Below are 18,241 nucleotides of genomic sequence, written 5' to 3'. Positions count from 1 at the left end.
CGTCATCCAGTTATTTATCCTGCTCAGAGGCTGTGAAAATAAATGTAAATATTTATCCTGCTCAGAGGCCAAGCTTCCATCCAGGTTTTAGTAAAGAACTGGTGTGAGGTTGGTGCAGTCCCTGTAGGGCAAAGCCAGGAAGGACACGGAAATGGCTCAGTCCTCACGAGCACACGGCGGAGAGTGGCTGGTCTGGCATCAGGTAGAACTGCACGGACCAGACGGGAAGGAAGACTCAGGTATTCCCCAAGCAGTTTTTAAAATACCTTTGTGACAGGAAAATGAATGGCTCTCTCTTCTCTGCCTAGATCATCATGCTCAGGAACCACATTCACCACTGCAGAGCGTCAGGTATCTTTCTTCGCTTGGAGGGCGGAGGCCTGATCGCCGGCAACAACATTTATGACAACGCGGAGGCCGGCGTAGACATCCGGAAAAAGTCCAACCCTCTCATTCTGGTACTTCCTCCATCTTCTTGCCCTTTCAGGGTGGCTCTTGGTTCTCAGAGACCTTTTCTGAGGATGTTTAAGCAAATGCTGCCATCTTGAATTTCTGTTGCTTCCTGTTTGCAGGTAGTTCCTGCCTTTTCTCTGTGTGTCCTTGTGACTCTGGGTCTCTTTCTCCATGTATTGAGAGTGACTTTGCATAAGTCACGTACGTCCCTGCAGTCTCCCCTAGCAAGGAGGAGGACTGGATAGACAGGGAAATTCACAGGGCCTTCCCTCCCTCAGCCCTGTTATGCTCTTGTGGGCTTTGAGTTCGGTAAGAATAAAGATATGTCTGCCATGAAAGACACTTGGATCAAAAATAAAACACCAAATTAGTTCATTCTTTACTATTAAAAGGACACGTAGGATATTTATTCTGAAGATAACTTGTTTCATGGATATCGTGAGGCCATAGTGAGTTTGATCTTAGCCAGTGTGAAAACCACTTAAAATCCTAGAATATGAGACCAGTGACATGAAAGACCTGCCCCATAGTTTTGCTCCAGCCTTCTCTGAGAGACAGGTTTCCCAGAAATTGAGAAACATAATGGACTTTTTATGGGCTTGGAAAAATAATATCCGTCCTATACATAGTGCTTATTGTATGCCAGATACTGTTCTAAGCACTTGGTATATATTTATTTAATCATGGTTTAACTCTTACACAACCCTTTGAGATAGAATTATTATTATTCCCATTTCATAGGTGAAGACACGGAGGCACAAAGACGCTAGGGACCTTGCCCTAAATCACACATCTAGTGCTAGCGCTGGCCTTTGAATCCAGGCAGTCTGTCTCAGGGTGGATGTTCTTAACCCAGTATATCTAGACTGCCCTTGCAAATGCAGAGAAAGGCAAGTTCTTAACTATATTTCAAGAGACATGCCTGGCCAGAGTCCTCTGCCAGCCCCTTCCTCTCACTCTTTCTGCCATGCGACTGATATTTGATGCATGGCCTTGCCTTAGGAAATTATTGCCACAGTTGCCAGAGAGATGAGAGGAGTTTGCCTTCCCAGGGATGGGGGGACAGGACAGTTTAGCAGGTGGAGGGGGAAGGGAGTATTACCTGCCTTTGTGAAACAGTGCAGGATAGAAATACCATTGCTTACACCTCTCTCCCTGTGCTTTTCAACCCTGTGAGGGACTTCTGTAGGCAGCGGTTACCCTGGTGAGTCTGCAAATCCTTCAGGGGAAAATCTGAAAAGTGAGTAAGAATAGGAGAGCTTGCAGCATGAAACACTTTAAAGCAAACTAGAACTTTGTTTCTGTGAAATAATTTTGGAAGAGAAACAGCTAGCTTTCTGGTTTAAATATAGGATTGTATTTAGGCTGTAAATTAGCAATTAGAGTGAAACAATTTTATTATAATTTATTATAACCTAAAATTTTCATCACTGTCCAAAAGCAACTAACTGACTGGGAAACAGAAAAATTAGGTTTCAGATCTGGCCCTGCCACAAACATACTATATGACCCTGGGCCTGTTTCCCGTTTGCAAGGTATGAAAATCTCCAAGGGTCCTTGCAGCTCGTACACCTGGTGACCTCATGCCTCATGGGACACCTAAGCTCCCTGGGGCTGTACCTTCCACAGGTCCCCCCCGAATGGGAAGGGAAGACTAGAAGCCAGTGACCCATTCCTTCCCTGGGTGGCCCCTTGGGACTGCGCTTAGCCAAAGTTCCCATGTACTGGGGCACTGCCCCCTTCTGAGAGGTGGGCGCCCTGGGCCCTGGGGTGACATGGCCTAGCCAATGATCGTGTGTTTTGGGGACTCTTTGGAGGCTCAGAAATTTTCAGTAGTGTGCACTGCAGATGAAGGGCAGGAGTCCTCAGCAGTAAGTGCCAGCATAACTACATCCCAAGAGTCTGGGTGGGGAAGACTCCTCTCTTGGGAGTCTCCCTCATAGGTGTCAACATGTGCACCTGTGCAGAGAGGGCAGGGCTGCGTCCATTCACTTTGTTTTTTGTTGTTGTTTCTTTTTTTAGAAATCTATTTTTATCTTTTTTACTTTTTGGCTTTATTGCTGGGTCTTTATTGCTGCGCACGGGCTTTCTCTAGTTGCGGCAAGCGGGGCTACTCTTCATTGCGGTGCGCAGGCTTCTCACTGTGGTGGCCTCTCTTGTGGAGCACAGGCTCTAGGTGCACAGGCTTCAGTAGTTGTGGCACACAGGCTCAGTAGTTGTGGCTCGCGGGCTCTAGATCACAGGCTCAGTAGTTGTGTTGCATGGGCTTAGTTGCTCCGTGGCATATGGGATCTTTCCTGACCAGGGCTCGAACCCATGTCCCCTGCATTGGCAAGTAGATTCTTAACCACCGTGCCACCAGGGAAGCCCATTCACTTTGTTTAGTGCTCAGGATCTTCCAGCAACGTAGTTTTCTCTGCTGGTTCATCCTGGCCCTGCTGTGGGGCAGCAATGAGCACTCTGCTTCTCAGTGGCGTGTCTGAGCTGCCTTCTGTGGTGTCTCATGTTCACTTGCAGTGTAACCAGATCCACCACGGCCTTCGCTCTGGCATTGTTGTCCTTGGCAATGGGAAAGGCATCATCCGGAATAATCAAATCTTTTCAAACAAGGAGGCTGGCATTTACATCCTGTACCACGGAAATCCAGTCGTGAGGTATGTGCCACTGTACCCAGACCATCCTGCTCACCCATGGTCCCTCTTTCCTCTCTGATCTCTGTGTTTTCCTACTATCTGTCTTTGCTTCATTTGAAACCATTTTTGTTTATGAAAACAACTGTACGGATGCAAGCAGGGAAGAGACAGACTTCACCCATAATCCCACCTTAGTCACACAACCTTTTGTGGTATTGCATCTGTGTTGTGTGCTTTTGTGTCTGTGTTTCCTTCCAGTTAACTAGGTGGGGCCATTCTATTCAGCAAACATTACTGAGCCCTTCTAATAATGATAACAAAGGTAAACAAGGGCAGACTCCGCTCCCTAGGAGATTACTTTAGTCTGGAGGACATGTGTGCTCAGAAATAATGCTAAGATAGGAATGACATAGAGATTTCAACTCACCTGACAACTCCAGTCAGTTGATTGTGGCTACCTGGGATGCTGTATTAAGATCTGGAGGCTACATCTGACCTCAGCATGAAAGCATGCTGTGATCAATCAGTGGTATAAGCTGTAGGTGGGAGGGGCCGTGGATTTGACTTCCCATCTGTCATATGGCGCAGACTGTGATAAATACTATCAAAGTGGTACCAAGAGAGGGGGAATCATTCTGACTAGGGGGCTGTGGGAGGCCTCATTTGGGAGGTGGCATTGGAGTTAGACTTTGAAATACCGGTAGAGCTTGGACTCTCATGGAGATGGGGAGTGGACTTTCCTGGTAAAGGAAGCAGCTTGAGTAAAGCAGCAGAGTGCAGCAGATTCAGGGGTAGCACACGGCCCACTGGCGCTTGAGAAAAAGTCTGACACAAGTTGTGACGTTAGTATAAAACATCTTAAATTGGGACTGTCCCTGATGATCTTGGATCCTTTGGTCACTGCAGCTTGAACGTTAAGGTTTGGAGTAGAAGACCCACACAGTTATGGCTGCAGTTTACAAAAATCACTGGCATTAATGTTCAGCAGATGTATTCTGAGAGTTTTTCCCTGCATTATTCCATGTGTACTTTTCCATGCTGTTGCAGCACCTTGTATTTATCACTTTGGACAGTTTCAGAACTGGTCCATTGTTTTGATATTCCCTCATTTTTGAACCAGTCCTATTACTGTTCCTCTGGATTTTTTTTTTTTTTTTTTTGGCCACACTGCATGGCTTGCGGGACCTATTACTGCTAGGCCTCTATTTTTTCACTGTTATAGACAGCTTACTAAAAACAATTAGTGATCACAGAGCTCTTTTTCCATCTTTTGCATTATTGCCTTAAGATAAGAGTATGGGTTTGCATGTATGCATGTCATTCATTTAACACACATTTGAGGGTTTATTCCATGTAAAGGGACAGCAGTATAAAAAGTGTGTACAAATAGTCTCTCCTCCGTGGAGCATGCAGTCTCATTCTGGAGACAGGAGCCATGAGGGAAGACTCACCAAAGCATATGCTTTATAGGTCTTCATGCAGGTGCAGAAGGAGCCCAGCCACAATTTCAGCTGAGCAAGTCAGGGCAGGGCACGTGGGGCGCTGACATTTGAGTTGTGCTTGAAGGATGAAGTGGATTTTATGGCCATAGGAAAGGCATTCTGGGCCTGGGGCAGTGAAATTTGGGGTATGTCTGGGGAAAATGGTGTAAAAAATGTGGTGGTATGTCTGGGCATGTGATGCCCGGGGGGGTTGAGTAGATGATCAGCCTACAAAGTGGGGTTGATGCTGGAGCACGGAGGACCTCGAATACCAAGTGTGGTGGGTAGAATAATGGCACTCCAGATGTATTCATTTCCTAATGCTTGGAACCTGTGCATATGCTGTCTTACAAGGCAGAAGAGACTTTGCAGATGTGACTAAGTACGTTGAGATGGGGAGAGTATCCTGGGTTATGCAGGTGGGCCCAGTGTCATTGCAAGGGTCCTTAGAAGAGGGAAGCAGGAGAGTCAGAGAGAAGGAAATGTATCAACAGAAGCAGAGGTCAGAGTGATGAGGCCACAGGCCAGGAAATATGGGCAGCCTCTAGAAGCTGGTAAAGACAATAAATGGATTCTTCCCTAGAGCCTCCAGAAGGAATACAGGTCTGCTGGCACCTTGATTTAGCCCCATCAGATCCATTTTGGACTTCTGGCCTCCTAAACTGGAGGATAATGAATTTGTGTTGTTCTAAGCCACTCAGTTTGTGGTAACTTGTTACCTCAGCCATACACCCAGAACTTGTGGGTGCTGGTGAACTGTTGAAGGGTTTTGAGCAAGGAATATTACAACCAGATCAGTGTCTTGGGTTTTTAAAACAGTCGCTTTGAGAGAATAGGTTGTGCTTTTTTCCTTTATGTTTCTTTGTGATGGTGGATAGGGATCTGTGGGAGGGTACAGAATGAATTTCAAGATCCCTGAAGTGGCCTAGATAAGGCAAACCACAGCATATTTTTTTGCCGGTGAGTTATATAACCTATGGTGTTTCTCTTTTTTTGCCTTGGCTGCAAGGAAGCACAGGACTCAGACTGGCTCATCTGTTGTTAATATCCCATCCTTGGTTCTTGGAACAATGATCTGTCCCCTTTTCCTACTGTTTTCTGATACCTCTTTTATCTTTGTTCTGCCCACCCTATGTACACACACATACATGTTTCTCCAAGTGGCCATGGATCCTTTCTGAAGGTAAGTGAGATCTGTATTAAAAGTATACCACTCATGCATTTGCTGCTATGGCACAGCTCTCAGAAATATGGATGAGGTGTGCCTTGCCCAGGGACTACATCTGACCCTGAATTCTAGAAGCCCAGAGTAACCATCAGCTGATTAAATTGTAATAACATCAAAGCAGATACTTCAGATCTGTCTGAATAAAAGCATAAGGATGTTTTAAACCTTGTTCTACTCCAAACACATAATGTAGATGCAGTTGGCATTTGACTTCCCCCGAAGGAAGTAAACCATTTGGACCCTGCCCTAGGAAGTGGGAAGATTTATCAGCCAACTGCTAATCACTGGAGTTCTGTGAGGAGCCAGGCCCTGTGTTAGGCTCTGAAGAGCCAGGTGAATATTTGGATCTAAATCCTTCTGCTGCATGCATGGTAGGAAGTAGGAGGGCACCTCCTAAGAGAGGGGGCCGGTGCCCCTCCAGTAGGGAAGGAGAACACAGCATTCCTGGTAGTAAAAGTAACAAACAGCAAATGTGTATGCTCCAGGAATAACCCAGTTCTGCTAGGGTCTGGGTGTGACTGGCTCTGTATTTACAGGCAAGAGACCAAGGTAGAGAGACCGGAGAGAAATGCACGTCCTTTAACATGCTCAGGTGTCTGGTTCTAAGGAACACATTCATGAGGCCTTGCCATGGTAGTAGGGCTGTGTGTAGCCCAGCCCATGGGGTTTCACATATGTGTGGTCTGATATTCTTAAAACCTCTTTTTAAAATCTGGTTTTCTTCTTATAAGGCATGTCATTATTTTATGTTTTCATTCAGTGGATAGGTGACTGAGTTAACAGAAAATAAGCTAAAGAGTAGCTGCTGGATACAGACAGAAGACAGTAGGCTTGTTACAGGCAGAATCTGATTCAGGGACATAAATCACTCCCAGACAAGCTTAACACAGCCTCCTAGGAATTCTTGACACTACCAAGACTTTACCTGTGATCATGCACCATGATGACATTTGTTTAAAATGGTGTTTATATGAATAACAAGTATTGGCCAGAATGTGGAAAAAAGGGAACCTTGTACACTGTTGGTGGATTGTAAATTGGGGCAGCCACTGTGGAAAACAGTATGGAGGTTTCTCCAAAAACTAAAAATAGAACTACCATATGACCCAGCAATTCCATTCCTAGGTATATATCCGAAAACAAAAACACTAATTCAAAAAGATACTTGCACTCCAGTGTTCATAGTAGCATCATTCACAATAGCCAAGATACGGAAGCAGCCTAAGTGTCCATCAACAGAGGAGTGGATAAAGAAGATGTGGTATATAAACACAATGGAATACTACTCAGCCATAAAAAAGAATTAAATTTTGCATTTGCAGCAACATGGATGGACTTGGCATTATGCTAAGTGAAATAGACAGAGAAAGACAAATACTGTACGATATCACTTATATGTGGAATCTAAAAAAATGCAACAAACTAGTGAATATAACAAGAAAGAGGCAGACTCACAGATGCAGAGAACAAGCTACTGGTTACCAGTGGGGAGGGGGGAGGGGCAATATAGAGGTGGGGGAGTAAGAGGTACAAACTATTAGGTATAAAATAAGCTACAAGGGTATATTGTGTAACACAGGGAATATAGCCAATATTTTATAATATCTATAAATGGAGTATAACCTTTAAAAATCATGAATCACTATATTGTACACCTGCAACTTAGATAATATAGTACAGCAACTGTATGTCAATAAAAAATAAAATAATGGTGTTTATATGTGGATAACAGTCCAGAGAGGCTGCAGAGACATGGATATAATGATATGTGCTTCTGTGGCATAGTTGTAGGTTATTTGGGATCAGTGGTAACTGAAGATTGCTAACTGCCTGGCTTCTGGGGCTTGAGGAGGTGCTTCATGCCCCTGTGGACCTGAGCCATCTGGGAAGCCCACAAAAGAAGGCAGGCACCTTGGATGGGCTTTGTCTTTGATACATGACATTGGTCTGGTCTCACCTTTTGTCTTCTCCTTCCATTCTAGCCGGAACCACATTTTCAAGGGCAGTGCAGCCGGCATAGCTGTGAATGAGAATGGCAGAGGCCTCATCACAGGTAGGGGTGGGACTGCCTGGAGCCGCAGCACCCAGTGACCACAGCCAAGCCAACGCCTCAGGCTTCCCACCCACCCAGTTCTTCACCTCGACAGACTGGCCTCCTTGATAGTGGCTAGCACTTGGGGATGCCAGCCCCAAGCACTGGCCATGCTTATCAGGCAGGGAGAGAGCGTCTGCTCTTTGCCAGGCCTGGTGCTTACAGGATCTGAATGGATGGCTGTTGCTGACATAACACTGTCAGAAACATTCATACCACACAAACTGTCTGAATCCCTCCTCTTGGCTTTTACGGGCTTGTGCCTGCTCTGGCAGTCCATCCCCATTTCCCCTCTGCCTGGCCAACTCCTGCTCATTCTTTGAGTCTCAGCCTAAGTGTCACTTCCTGGGGGAAGTCTGCCCTGACCTCCCATTATACATCAACACTCACTCTACCCAGTAGGCCTGCTCTGCAGGACATTTTACTTAATTTCTTGTGATCTGTTTAATGTCTGTCTCTTTTGCTGTATCCTATAAGGCAAGGATCAAGTCTGTCTGGTACGTCAGTGTAGCCTCAGCACAGAGCGTAGCCATACCTAGGACATTAAGGAGATTCAGTAGATATTGGGCCAGTGAATCCCCCTGACTGGATCCAGCCTTCCTTCATTTATCGGATGTTTTTTGAGCACACACTGTATGCGGGAGCTGGGGATACAGCAGTGAACAAAACAGATGATTTCTGCTGTCAAGAACTGACATTTTAGGAGGGGAAGAAAACCATTTTTTTTCCCAAGGAAAGTCATATCTGAGGGTGATAAGTGCTTTACAGATAATTAAAATAAGGTGATAGAAGAACTGTGTGGGTATTTAGTATTGTATGGTCAGGGCAGGCCTTTCTGAGAAGGTGACATGTAAGCCAGAAGCTGGATGATGGGAAGGAGCCCAGGAAAAGAACGAGGATTCCACACGGGGCTACCTGTGGGAATAGACTTTGCATGCCTGAGGAGCACAGAGGTTGCTCATTTGACTGCAGTGTGGTGAGCAAGGGGCAAGGAGTATGAGATGGGGTCCCAGAGGCAGGCAGGGAGGGGCCAGCCACACAAGGCCTCATGAGCCATTGCAGTCCTGTTGCAGGAGGCTGAGAGTCTGCCCTGCCGCCATGCTGGGGCAGCAGTGTCTCAGGACACCCCTTCTAACTTGTGGCTCTTCAGCCCACTCACTTCCAGAGACATGGGGGAGGGGAGAGGAGAGGAAGGCTGTGGTCAGTCCAGAGCTGAGGCTGAGAAGGACAGGCTAGCGCCTTCCCAGGCGTGTGGGGGAATGGCTGGATTCTGCTTCAGCCCTCCCAAGGACAGCCCCCTAGGACAGAACAGTCCTGCCTGGCCTTGGTCCAGGGACTCTAAAGCCAGTCTGTTCTTAGTCATCAATCATCCAGGCCACTGGGTACAGTGGATGCTGGGGATATAGGAGACCACAAGACAGACACGAACGTTGCCCTTGAGGAAAGCAGACAGTAGACAAGTCCCTAGAAAGTCAAACACCAGACAAGATTCGGGGCGCTGACTGCTGACGGGAAGGCCTAGGCGTCTTTGTCCAGACTTGCCTTTCTATCAGCTGTCCAAGTCCTCGTTGCCAGCACTGTAGGTGACTCTTGACCCTCTTTTCTGCCTCTTCCCGTAGAAAACGTCATCCGAGAGAATCAGTGGGGAGGTGTGGACATCCGCCGAGGAGGGGTCCCCATCCTCAGGAGCAACCTCATCTGCTTTGGCTATTCCGATGGTGTTGTTGTTGGGGATGAAGGCAAAGGCCTGCTAGAAGGAAACACCATCTACGGTGAGGGTGCATTCCTGAGGGAGGGGTTTGGGGCCCAGCCCAGCCTGGAGGCAGGCAGCCCAGGTTCCAGCTCCAGCCTGTGGGTCCTGAGAAAGTTGCTGCCTTTGCCTGGGCCTCAGAGATCTCATCTTAAAGAATAGCATCCATCTCAGGTCACAGCCACATAGACCCTACCACTTACCCACATAGAAGGCATGAGGCTCTCATAAATCACCTTCTAATCCAGATTGACCCCATGGGGTCAGCAAAGCAGAGAAGCTTTATCCCCCACTTAAAACAGCAAAAGGCAGGAGTGGATCTTGCATAAGGCCAGGGCCATTTAATTTCTCACACATGGACGTCTAACTTCTCTTATCCTTTCTTTTGATCCAGAGAACTAAAAATATAATGGGAGAAATAGGGTAATCGTAGAAGGAAAAGTGTTCTCACTCATTCTGTGATTTGGGGCAAAGCTTCCATCTTTCTGGACTGCATCCCTAATAATAATTATACTAACCTACATTCAGGCTCTGGACTCTTGCTAAGCCCTTTATATGCATTAGCACATTTAATCCTCATGACTACCTTCTGAGGTAGGTACAGTTATTAAACCCATTTTATTTTATTTTTTAATTAATTTTTTGGCCACACTGCGTGGCTTACGTGATCTTAGTTCCCCAACCAGGGGTTGAACCCATGGCCCCCTGCAGTGGAAATGTGGAGTCCTAACCACTGGACATCCAGGGAATTCCTGTAACCCCATTTTAAAGGTGAGGAAGCTGAGGCACAGAGAGGTTCAATAACCTGCTCAGTGTCACACAGCTAGGAAGTGGTATGGCTGGAACTCAAACTGAGGCCACCTCCATCTCTGTGCAGGGAGGAGTTGTGCTGGATGAGCTCTGAGGGCCCCTTTGGCACTGTCACCATGGGCTTGTGTGATTCTTATCTGGAAGTGGGGCCTTGACAGTTCCCAGAGCACTTTTACGCCCCATGGAATGATTGCCGTTGTGAGATTGACCTGTTATTACCCCTCCTGTATGAAGGAGAAGCCTGCAGCCAGGCCCTAAAGTGACTTGTCCGAGGCCATTTGCAAATCAGGGACTCTGTCTCCAGGCCAGCACCTTTCCTACTTCCCCTCTCGGGGAGGCACTGGGTGCTGCCTCGCCCGTCACTCAGCCTCAGTGACCAGCTCCTTTCACTGTCCCAGCTAATAAGGGCTGTGGTGTGTGGATGATGTCATCTAGCCTACCCCACATCACCAGCAACCACGTCAGCTACAATGGCGTGTATGGAGTGGCAGTGTTCAGCCAGAAGGATGGCTCCGGGGAGTCCCCTGGAGGCCATGTGGCCCAGGAGAACTTCGGCGAGGATGGGGACGCCACCCTCTGGGAGACGGAGCTGGAGAGGGATGATGACCTGCTGCGCCGGCCCATCGCCACAGCTCTGGTCGAGTCTAACACTGTTAATCACAACGGAGGTGAGTGCCCCTCCGCACAGCCCCTGCTCCAGGGCCTCCCGTGCTCTGCCTGCCCTAAGGCCCTTCTAGCCTCATTAGCCACTTCCTTCAGCCACTTACCCGGTACCCCAGCCCCCTGGACTTCACGTGCCCTTGACATGAATCCATTCTTTTCTGTTCCCACCCACCCCACCCTGCCTTTCTCTTGCCGTTTCTCTTGCCTGAAATTCCCTTTCTCCCATCCACACGTCCCAAATAACTCAGACCTCAGAGCCCACTGCACATTTGCCCTCACCCTCTGTCCTTCTCTCCCTTGACCTGTGCTCTCCCCCAGCCCCGGTGGCACTTGTTAGGGGGCCTGGGATTGTATTTGTTTATGTGGCTGTTTCATCAACTCTGACAGGCTGTGAACTTGAGGCAAGGAACTGAATCCCACTCCTGTTGGTGCCCCCTCCCCTCAGTACCAATCCCACACCTGGCAGACACGTTTCCAATCAATTCTGAGACACATTTTTCACATTTTAACATCTCTGATGAGATGCACCTTACAGTTGATGGCATATCATGGTTTAATTGGCAGTGGTTTTTCTTTCTTACAGAACACAGAAAATAAGAGTATTTAAAATCCATGTTATCTTAAACTTGATTTAAAAAATGACAGTAGGTGTTTGATGTTTATTGAATTGGAAAAAAAATTATTGTGAAGTTCATCCAAATCCACAGCTCCCAAACCTGGCTGATTATCAGAATTACTCTGGGGGGCTGATGGAGGAAGGCTTGTTAAAAAGAGGTCCCTGGGCCCTAGTAAGCTCATCCCCCTGGGAGTGGCAGAGGTAGGGAGATGGGTAGCCAATGGCCCCAGCCCACTTATCTGGAAAATGAGTTCTGTCCCCTCCCAGTTCAGGGTTTCCTCCCAGTAGGACAAGCAAAGCCACATAAATCCACAAATACTTGATTTAATTTTGCTCTTCTCAACCAAGCCAGGAGAGGCAACAGGCAGTTGGCACCAAAAGGTTCGGGGTTGCAAGCTCACAGCTCAGAATGCTCCCATATGACCCCGCAGTCAGCATCCTCCCACAGCCTCCTCCTAGTGCTGCCAGTGCCTCTTACCACTGGGGAGAACTCCTGCTCACCCCGGGTCCACCTGCCATGCTGCCTCTCCCCACGCGGCTCTAAGCCTGCTGATTTTGTGCTTTTTTCTACAAACACATAGTGTTGCTAAGAAATTTCTTATTTCCTAAGAAATAAGAAAATTTCCCAGAATAGTAGGGAGGCAGATTCTAGCTCAGAATGGGAAGCAGAACAAACAACAACTTTCTAGCAGGTGGATCTGTCTGTCTAGAGGTGGAATGGGCAGCCTTGAGCAGGTAGTGAGCCTCCTGTCACAGGTGGTGCAGATGGGAGTAGGATGAGGCTGCTGTAGGAGGCATGCCAGCACAGGACGAGAGCCTGGGCCAGATGACCAGCTGAGCCTAAGGAATCTCGTCACATCATGTTTACCTGGCCACTTCAATGAGGACTTGGTGCAGAAGGAACAGAGTTTCCTTGCTGGTCCTGGGTTTCCTCCTGCTCTGTCATCCAGCTTGGAAGATGCAACCCCCAAAGGCTGGTTCTGCATGTTGCTACCTCTCCTCCCCCTCCCCCTCTCCTGGGTGCACAGTTCTGGGAAGGCTTTTTCTAGTGATATTGTCAGCAGTGACTCTGGGACCACCCTGTGTTTTCTCTGCTCCCAACCCCTCTACCCACAGCTTCAGGACTCTATGTCCAGAGTAGTGAGGTGCTGCATGTCATCACCAACGTGATCCATGCTAATGGGGACAGAGGCATCACTGTGGCCCAGAGCAGCCAGCTCACCCGTGTGGCCAACAACAGCATCTCCTGCAATCACCAGAGTGGGGTCAAGGTGGAGGCCCAGTGCAAAGTGGAGTTCCGAGGCAATGGTATCTATGACAACAGAGGCCATGGCATCATCACCAAGGGTGACAGCACTGTCATTGAAAACGACATCATTGGCAACCGGGGTAGCGGGCTGCAGCTGCTGCCCACGTCCGACACGAAGGTATGTATGTGTGTGTGTGTGATGTGTGTGCCTGTGCAGGGCATGGCCCTAGGAGAGCCCTCGTGCCCTCTCTGCTGAGAAGCAGAACCTTAAACCCTCAGCACTCTGCAAGGGTGCTGCCAAAACCCAGCCTGGGAGATGCAGGGGGACTTCATGCAAGAGGGGACGTGGGAACTGGGCCCTGAAGGATGAACAGGAGGTACTGACAGGAAGCTGGGGCGGGGGTGCCACCCGAGGTATCTTTGTGGTCTTCAGTTCAAGATCAGGGCTATTTTAGCTCTCTTCTCCTAACAGAATAATCTCGCACAGGACCCAGTATGCAGTATGTGCTTAATGGAGAGAAGTCTTGCCTCGGGGCCTTGGCACCCACTGTTCCCTGTATACCCGGAGTAGCCTTCTCTCCCCTTTTCCTACCTACCAAGTCCTACAGCTTGGCTCTCCCTTTCTTCTAGAAGCCCTTTCTGACCCCCCCCGACTGTTTGAGGTGCCCTTTTTTTGTACTTCTAAGGTGCTTATGCCCAGCCTTCACAGGGCACTTCCCACAGTGCTGTGCGTCTGTTCCTTTGCCTGTTTTTCTTCCCCACAGGACCTTGAGCCCCGAGCTCCGTTTTTACGCAAAGCACTGAGCTGGGTGCTAGGGTTTCAGTGTTGAGCCAGACACACCCAGTCCCTGCCCTTGTGAAGTTACAGTCGCAAAGCCTCTTTTCAGCTTTGTGACTTCATGAGTCAGTGACTTCAGCAAGGAGTAAGGAATCCCTTGGCTTTGCATCCGAGCACTGTGGGAGCAGAGGAGTGCTCGCTGTTGCCTCAGTTGGGTCGCCAGTGGCTCACACCCCATTTGCTGGGTCTTTGCACATTGTTCCTTCTTCCTGGAACAACTCTCCTCTGCTCTGTACCTGATAAACTCTTACCGCTTACCCATCACCTCCTCCAGAAAGCCTTTCCTGGTTCTCTCTGGACTGGTCTCGATAGCCTTTCCCTGAGCTCGCATGGCTCAATGCTGACCTACCTAGCATGCTCTTACCCCTCAGTTTTATAACTGGTGATTCACTTACCTGGCTCCCCTACCAGTCTAGGAGTCCCTGAGGTGTGACAAGCTCTGGCTGCCTCTCCCAGGTAATAAAGAACCGGATCCATTCATTCCGGGCCTACGGCATTGCCGTGCAGGGCCGTGCCAAGGCTCTGCTGCAGGAGAACACCGTCTTCCAGGGCAAGACCAACAAGACCATCTTTCAGCAGATTTCAAACAACCAAGAATGCATTATGCAGAACAACAAGTTCTTGGTCTTCAAGAAAAAGTAAGTGCATGGGGTTGCCTAAACCAATCTTCTAGAACCACAGTGAGGTCACTGGGGAAGCCAGGCTCAGAGACTGCAGCTGCCCTTGCTCCCTAGTCCTGCTAGCTTTCGGCTCTGGTCAGGTAAAGGCCTGTGCTTGGGTTTTGTGTCAGGCCTGGGCTGAGGACCTGAGCCTGACTCCCTAGGAGGGAATAAGCTTTAAAGTAGTCAGGGGTATGTGGTTTCAAATCTCACCTCTGCCAGTTACTGGCTGTGTGACCTTGGGCAAGTTACTCAACATCTCTGAGCCTTAGTAAAATCCAGTTAATGTCTGCTTTGTAGCACCAGTTTAAATAGGATCACGTGACCTAGCAGCATATCTGAGGTATCACACAAGTGTTCATTGCTGTGGCCGCTGTTACCCCTTGTTTCTGGTATTTCTGCCTCAGTGTACAGTTGCTTCACACTCACCTTCCGCAAACCCTTGTCCTTCCCTGTTCCTCATTTTGATGACATCACCATCCATTCTGTTCCAGCAGCAAAACCTCTGCCTCTCCTTCTCCCTGACACTGAAGTTCCGTCAGCTACCAGGTTCTCTTGATTCTGCTTCTAAAATGTTCTTGTACCTGGCACCTCCTCTTCCCAACTGCTGCTACCCTTGTTTGGGTCAGCACCCCTCATCCTGGCCCATGGCCCTTGTTTCCATTACTGCTGTTTCAGTTGTTTATGGATGGACTCCGTTCTGGTTGGTTGATACTTTGCCATACTGGTTGCAAAAATAATAATTAGTAATTATTATTGATACCATTGTTGTTGGTATCACTCCTGCACTGTTAATCCTTCTGTCTTGTTGCAGCAGCTTCCTGCCTGGTCCCCCTGCGCTTGGGCTACCCCCGACCTGCAGGCTGTCCTCTGCATCCTGCCAGAGTAATCTTTCTAAATCAGCTCTGGCCACGTCACATGCATGGTCAGAAACCCTGGATGGAGCCTTTTTTTCTATAGTAATGATCTCTACTCTGTTTTTTTATTATACACTTTCTCAGTAACAAATAGTTTTTGAGGAAACCCCCTCAGTATGTATATTTATATAGTCATAAAGTATGATATAGTAGAAATTCTAATATTGTCTTCCCAAATCCCAGCAGATCATATTGTAGACTCCCTGGGGTCCACTTCCTCCTCTGGCTTTGGAGACCCCAGGGTACAGGGTACAGCCCAGACCTGTAGGCCTGGCATTGTCCCCTGTGCACTGTCCGCTCCTAATTTCCTCTCTTTTTATCACTTCTTCTCAGGAGCTCACTCTGCTGCCAAACGCAAATGCTTGCAGATCTTTGAACATAGCCCCAGGCTTTTACTCACCCCACAGTAGCCAGCCTCTGACTCTACCCATACCTTTACAGTCCCACTCGTAATATTATTATCATAAAAATACGTAAAAGCCAATGTTGCTGGCTTAAGCAATTTAGGATTTAATGTGTGTAAGAGGCGATCCCTTGTAACTCAGGACAGGTTCCTTGTAACTTAGGACAGAAAGCCCTAATCAAAACATCACTACCATTTGATTTTCCCCAACCCTTCGTAATCTCCACAAGAGCTCGAAGGACTGGAAATCCACCAACTTCTGTCCCCTATAGAGCTGCACTTTCCAGAATGTCACATAAAAGAAATAACACAGTGTGTAGTCTTTTGAGTCTGGCTTCTTAACACTTAGCCCAGTGTATCCCAGATTCACCTGTGGCATCTGTCATTCATTCTTTTTGTCGCTGAGTGGTGTTCTATTGTATGGACGTACCACACGGTTTATCTGTTCATCAGCTGAAGCATATTTAGGTGGTTTCTAATTTTTTTGTGACTGAATAAAGCTTGCATGACATTTACAGTCATACAGGTGGGGAAAAAAATCGGCTGGGGGAATGAAAGAAAAACAAGCAAGCCACTGGTCTTATCTAGATCCTTGTTTAAAGGTGGGGAAATAGAGGACAAGAGCGAACCTATCCAAGGTTACATGTAGATCTGAAGGTAGAACTAGAATTAGTTGTGCCCATGTTCCACCTCCTTTTGCTATCACGTAACTAGGGAGATGCAACCTATACCCAGATTTAAACAAAGCCAAAGGTAAGTTTGTGCAGGGCATTCAGCAGATGCTCTAGACTCCCAAAGGGTTCACTCTCATTTTGCACCTCCAGGTCTGAAACGTGGTGCCTGGCGAACCCACCAGCACGGCCTCACCTTGAAAACTCTCTCCGAGGCCCCTCTGCTGCCCACAGTGGGCAGAAGGTGACAGCCATGGCAACCAGGATCACAGCCCATGTGGAAGGTGGTTACCACAGCAAACGCAGCATCTTCTGCACCATCCTGTAAGAATGGAGAGCCACGGAGTGGGGCAGCTGGGGGCTGTCCTCAGACTCCGAGAAGGAAGCACATACCCTGCTCTCAGGCTCAGGCCCTGCCCAGCCAAGCTGAGAGGTTGTGGCCTTTGGGATGGAAGAATTAGTGCTTGTGAAGGCTCCTGGTCTCCTTATCACCACCCTGAAAAACAAGCTCCCAAGCCTTCTGGGGACTAAGAACAAGGTACCTTCAAAACTCTTTGGCTCCACAACCCTCAGCAGGAAAGAACTTGGATTTTTTGTTTGTTGATTGGTTGGTTTTTTTGGCCGCGTCATGTGGCTTATGGGATCTTAGTTCCCCGACCAGGGATTGAACCCAGGCCCTCAGCAGTGAAAGTATGGTGTCCTAACCGCTGGACCGCCAGGGAATTCCCTGGAATTATTTTTCAAGGAGAAAAGGGGAACTGAAGTTGGTGGGTTTCTAGTCCCTCGAGGTCTTATAGAGATTATGAAAAGTTGGGGAAATCGATAATGAAAACCTTGGTCAGGGTTTTCTGTTTGAGTTACAGGGAACTGCGTTTTATATACGCCAAACCCAGAATCTTCTCAGGGAAGAACGGATTTACTTCTAAGGGAGAGAAGTGATTCTAGTGAGATGGAAAGAGCCCCAGATTTTCCCATTTCATAGACCTCACTATTGACTCTCCGGGGACACTGCCACACCCACCCTGCTGCCTGGGGAGGCTGGCGGAGTTGGGTTTGGTTTCCTTAAGGACACAGTTCTCTTGGACATGGACCTGTGAGGGAGGAAGGGGCTTGGGATAAGGAGCCCCTCTTGAAAGGCTGCCCCAGGAATGACAGGGAATTGCTGAAAACAGGAAGGGGCGCGTGGAGGCTTCCTTCAAGTGGCTTAGGTGTGCAGGTGCGTGCTGGGCTGGGTGGTGCAGAGATGCACCTGACTGCTCTACCTTCAGGTTGCTCCCAGATTCAGGAGGACATTGGTTCAGCGTTTGCTGCACAGGGAGGATTCGAATCCCACAAGCACACCCAAACCAGCTGCCCCTCCTAGGCGCAAGACTGGCAGAGACCGAGGTGCCTAGGGCCCTCGTCTGTGTCCACATTCTCATGGATGACCACCTGCCTTTACTGACCCTACCAAGGTTTCCCACTCTGTGCCTTGGCTCATGCTTTCCCCTCTTCTGGGTGCACCCTCCTCGCCAGCTACACATGCCTAGGTCCCACCCATTCTTCCAGGCTTGACACTGCCAGCCGGATGGCAGTGCTCTGCCCTCTCTGAGCCTCCTCTGCCCTTTCTCTGCCCCCACAGGGTATATTCTGCCTTGCTTAGGAGTTACCCGGGCCCATCCCTGTCCCACTGACCTGCCTGTAAGCTAGCTCCATTAGGGTCACCACCTGTGTCCCCCGTCCCCAGCCCAGGGGTAGGGTTAGCAGCCTGAGTGAGGAGAGGAAGGCTGGCTCCCAAA

The 18,241-nt window shown here is 48.5% G+C and overlaps 1 protein-coding gene across 1 annotated transcript in view; it reads left to right on the top strand.

Moving 5' to 3' along the window:
- FBXO10 (F-box protein 10) overlaps positions 1 to 16,792 on the top strand; it is an 80,715-nt gene extending 63,923 nt beyond the window's left edge. Inside the window, exons 4-11 of the mRNA XM_007456008.1 lie at positions 309 to 458; positions 2,971 to 3,107; positions 7,778 to 7,848; positions 9,507 to 9,659; positions 10,846 to 11,115; positions 12,843 to 13,153; positions 14,270 to 14,451; positions 16,617 to 16,792. Coding sequence (XP_007456070.1) covers positions 309 to 458; positions 2,971 to 3,107; positions 7,778 to 7,848; positions 9,507 to 9,659; positions 10,846 to 11,115; positions 12,843 to 13,153; positions 14,270 to 14,451; positions 16,617 to 16,791 — 1,449 coding nt within the window. The 3' untranslated portion in view covers position 16,792. The remainder of the gene's footprint in view (positions 1 to 308; positions 459 to 2,970; positions 3,108 to 7,777; positions 7,849 to 9,506; positions 9,660 to 10,845; positions 11,116 to 12,842; positions 13,154 to 14,269; positions 14,452 to 16,616) is intronic.
- The last annotated feature ends 1,449 nt before the right edge of the window (positions 16,793 to 18,241 follow it).

This window comes from Lipotes vexillifer, unplaced genomic scaffold (assembly GCF_000442215.2).
Source record: "Lipotes vexillifer unplaced genomic scaffold, Lipotes_vexillifer_v1.1 scaffold920, whole genome shotgun sequence".
Lineage (NCBI taxonomy): Eukaryota > Metazoa > Chordata > Mammalia > Artiodactyla > Lipotidae > Lipotes > Lipotes vexillifer.
This window is presented reverse-complemented; position numbering and strand designations above follow the sequence as displayed.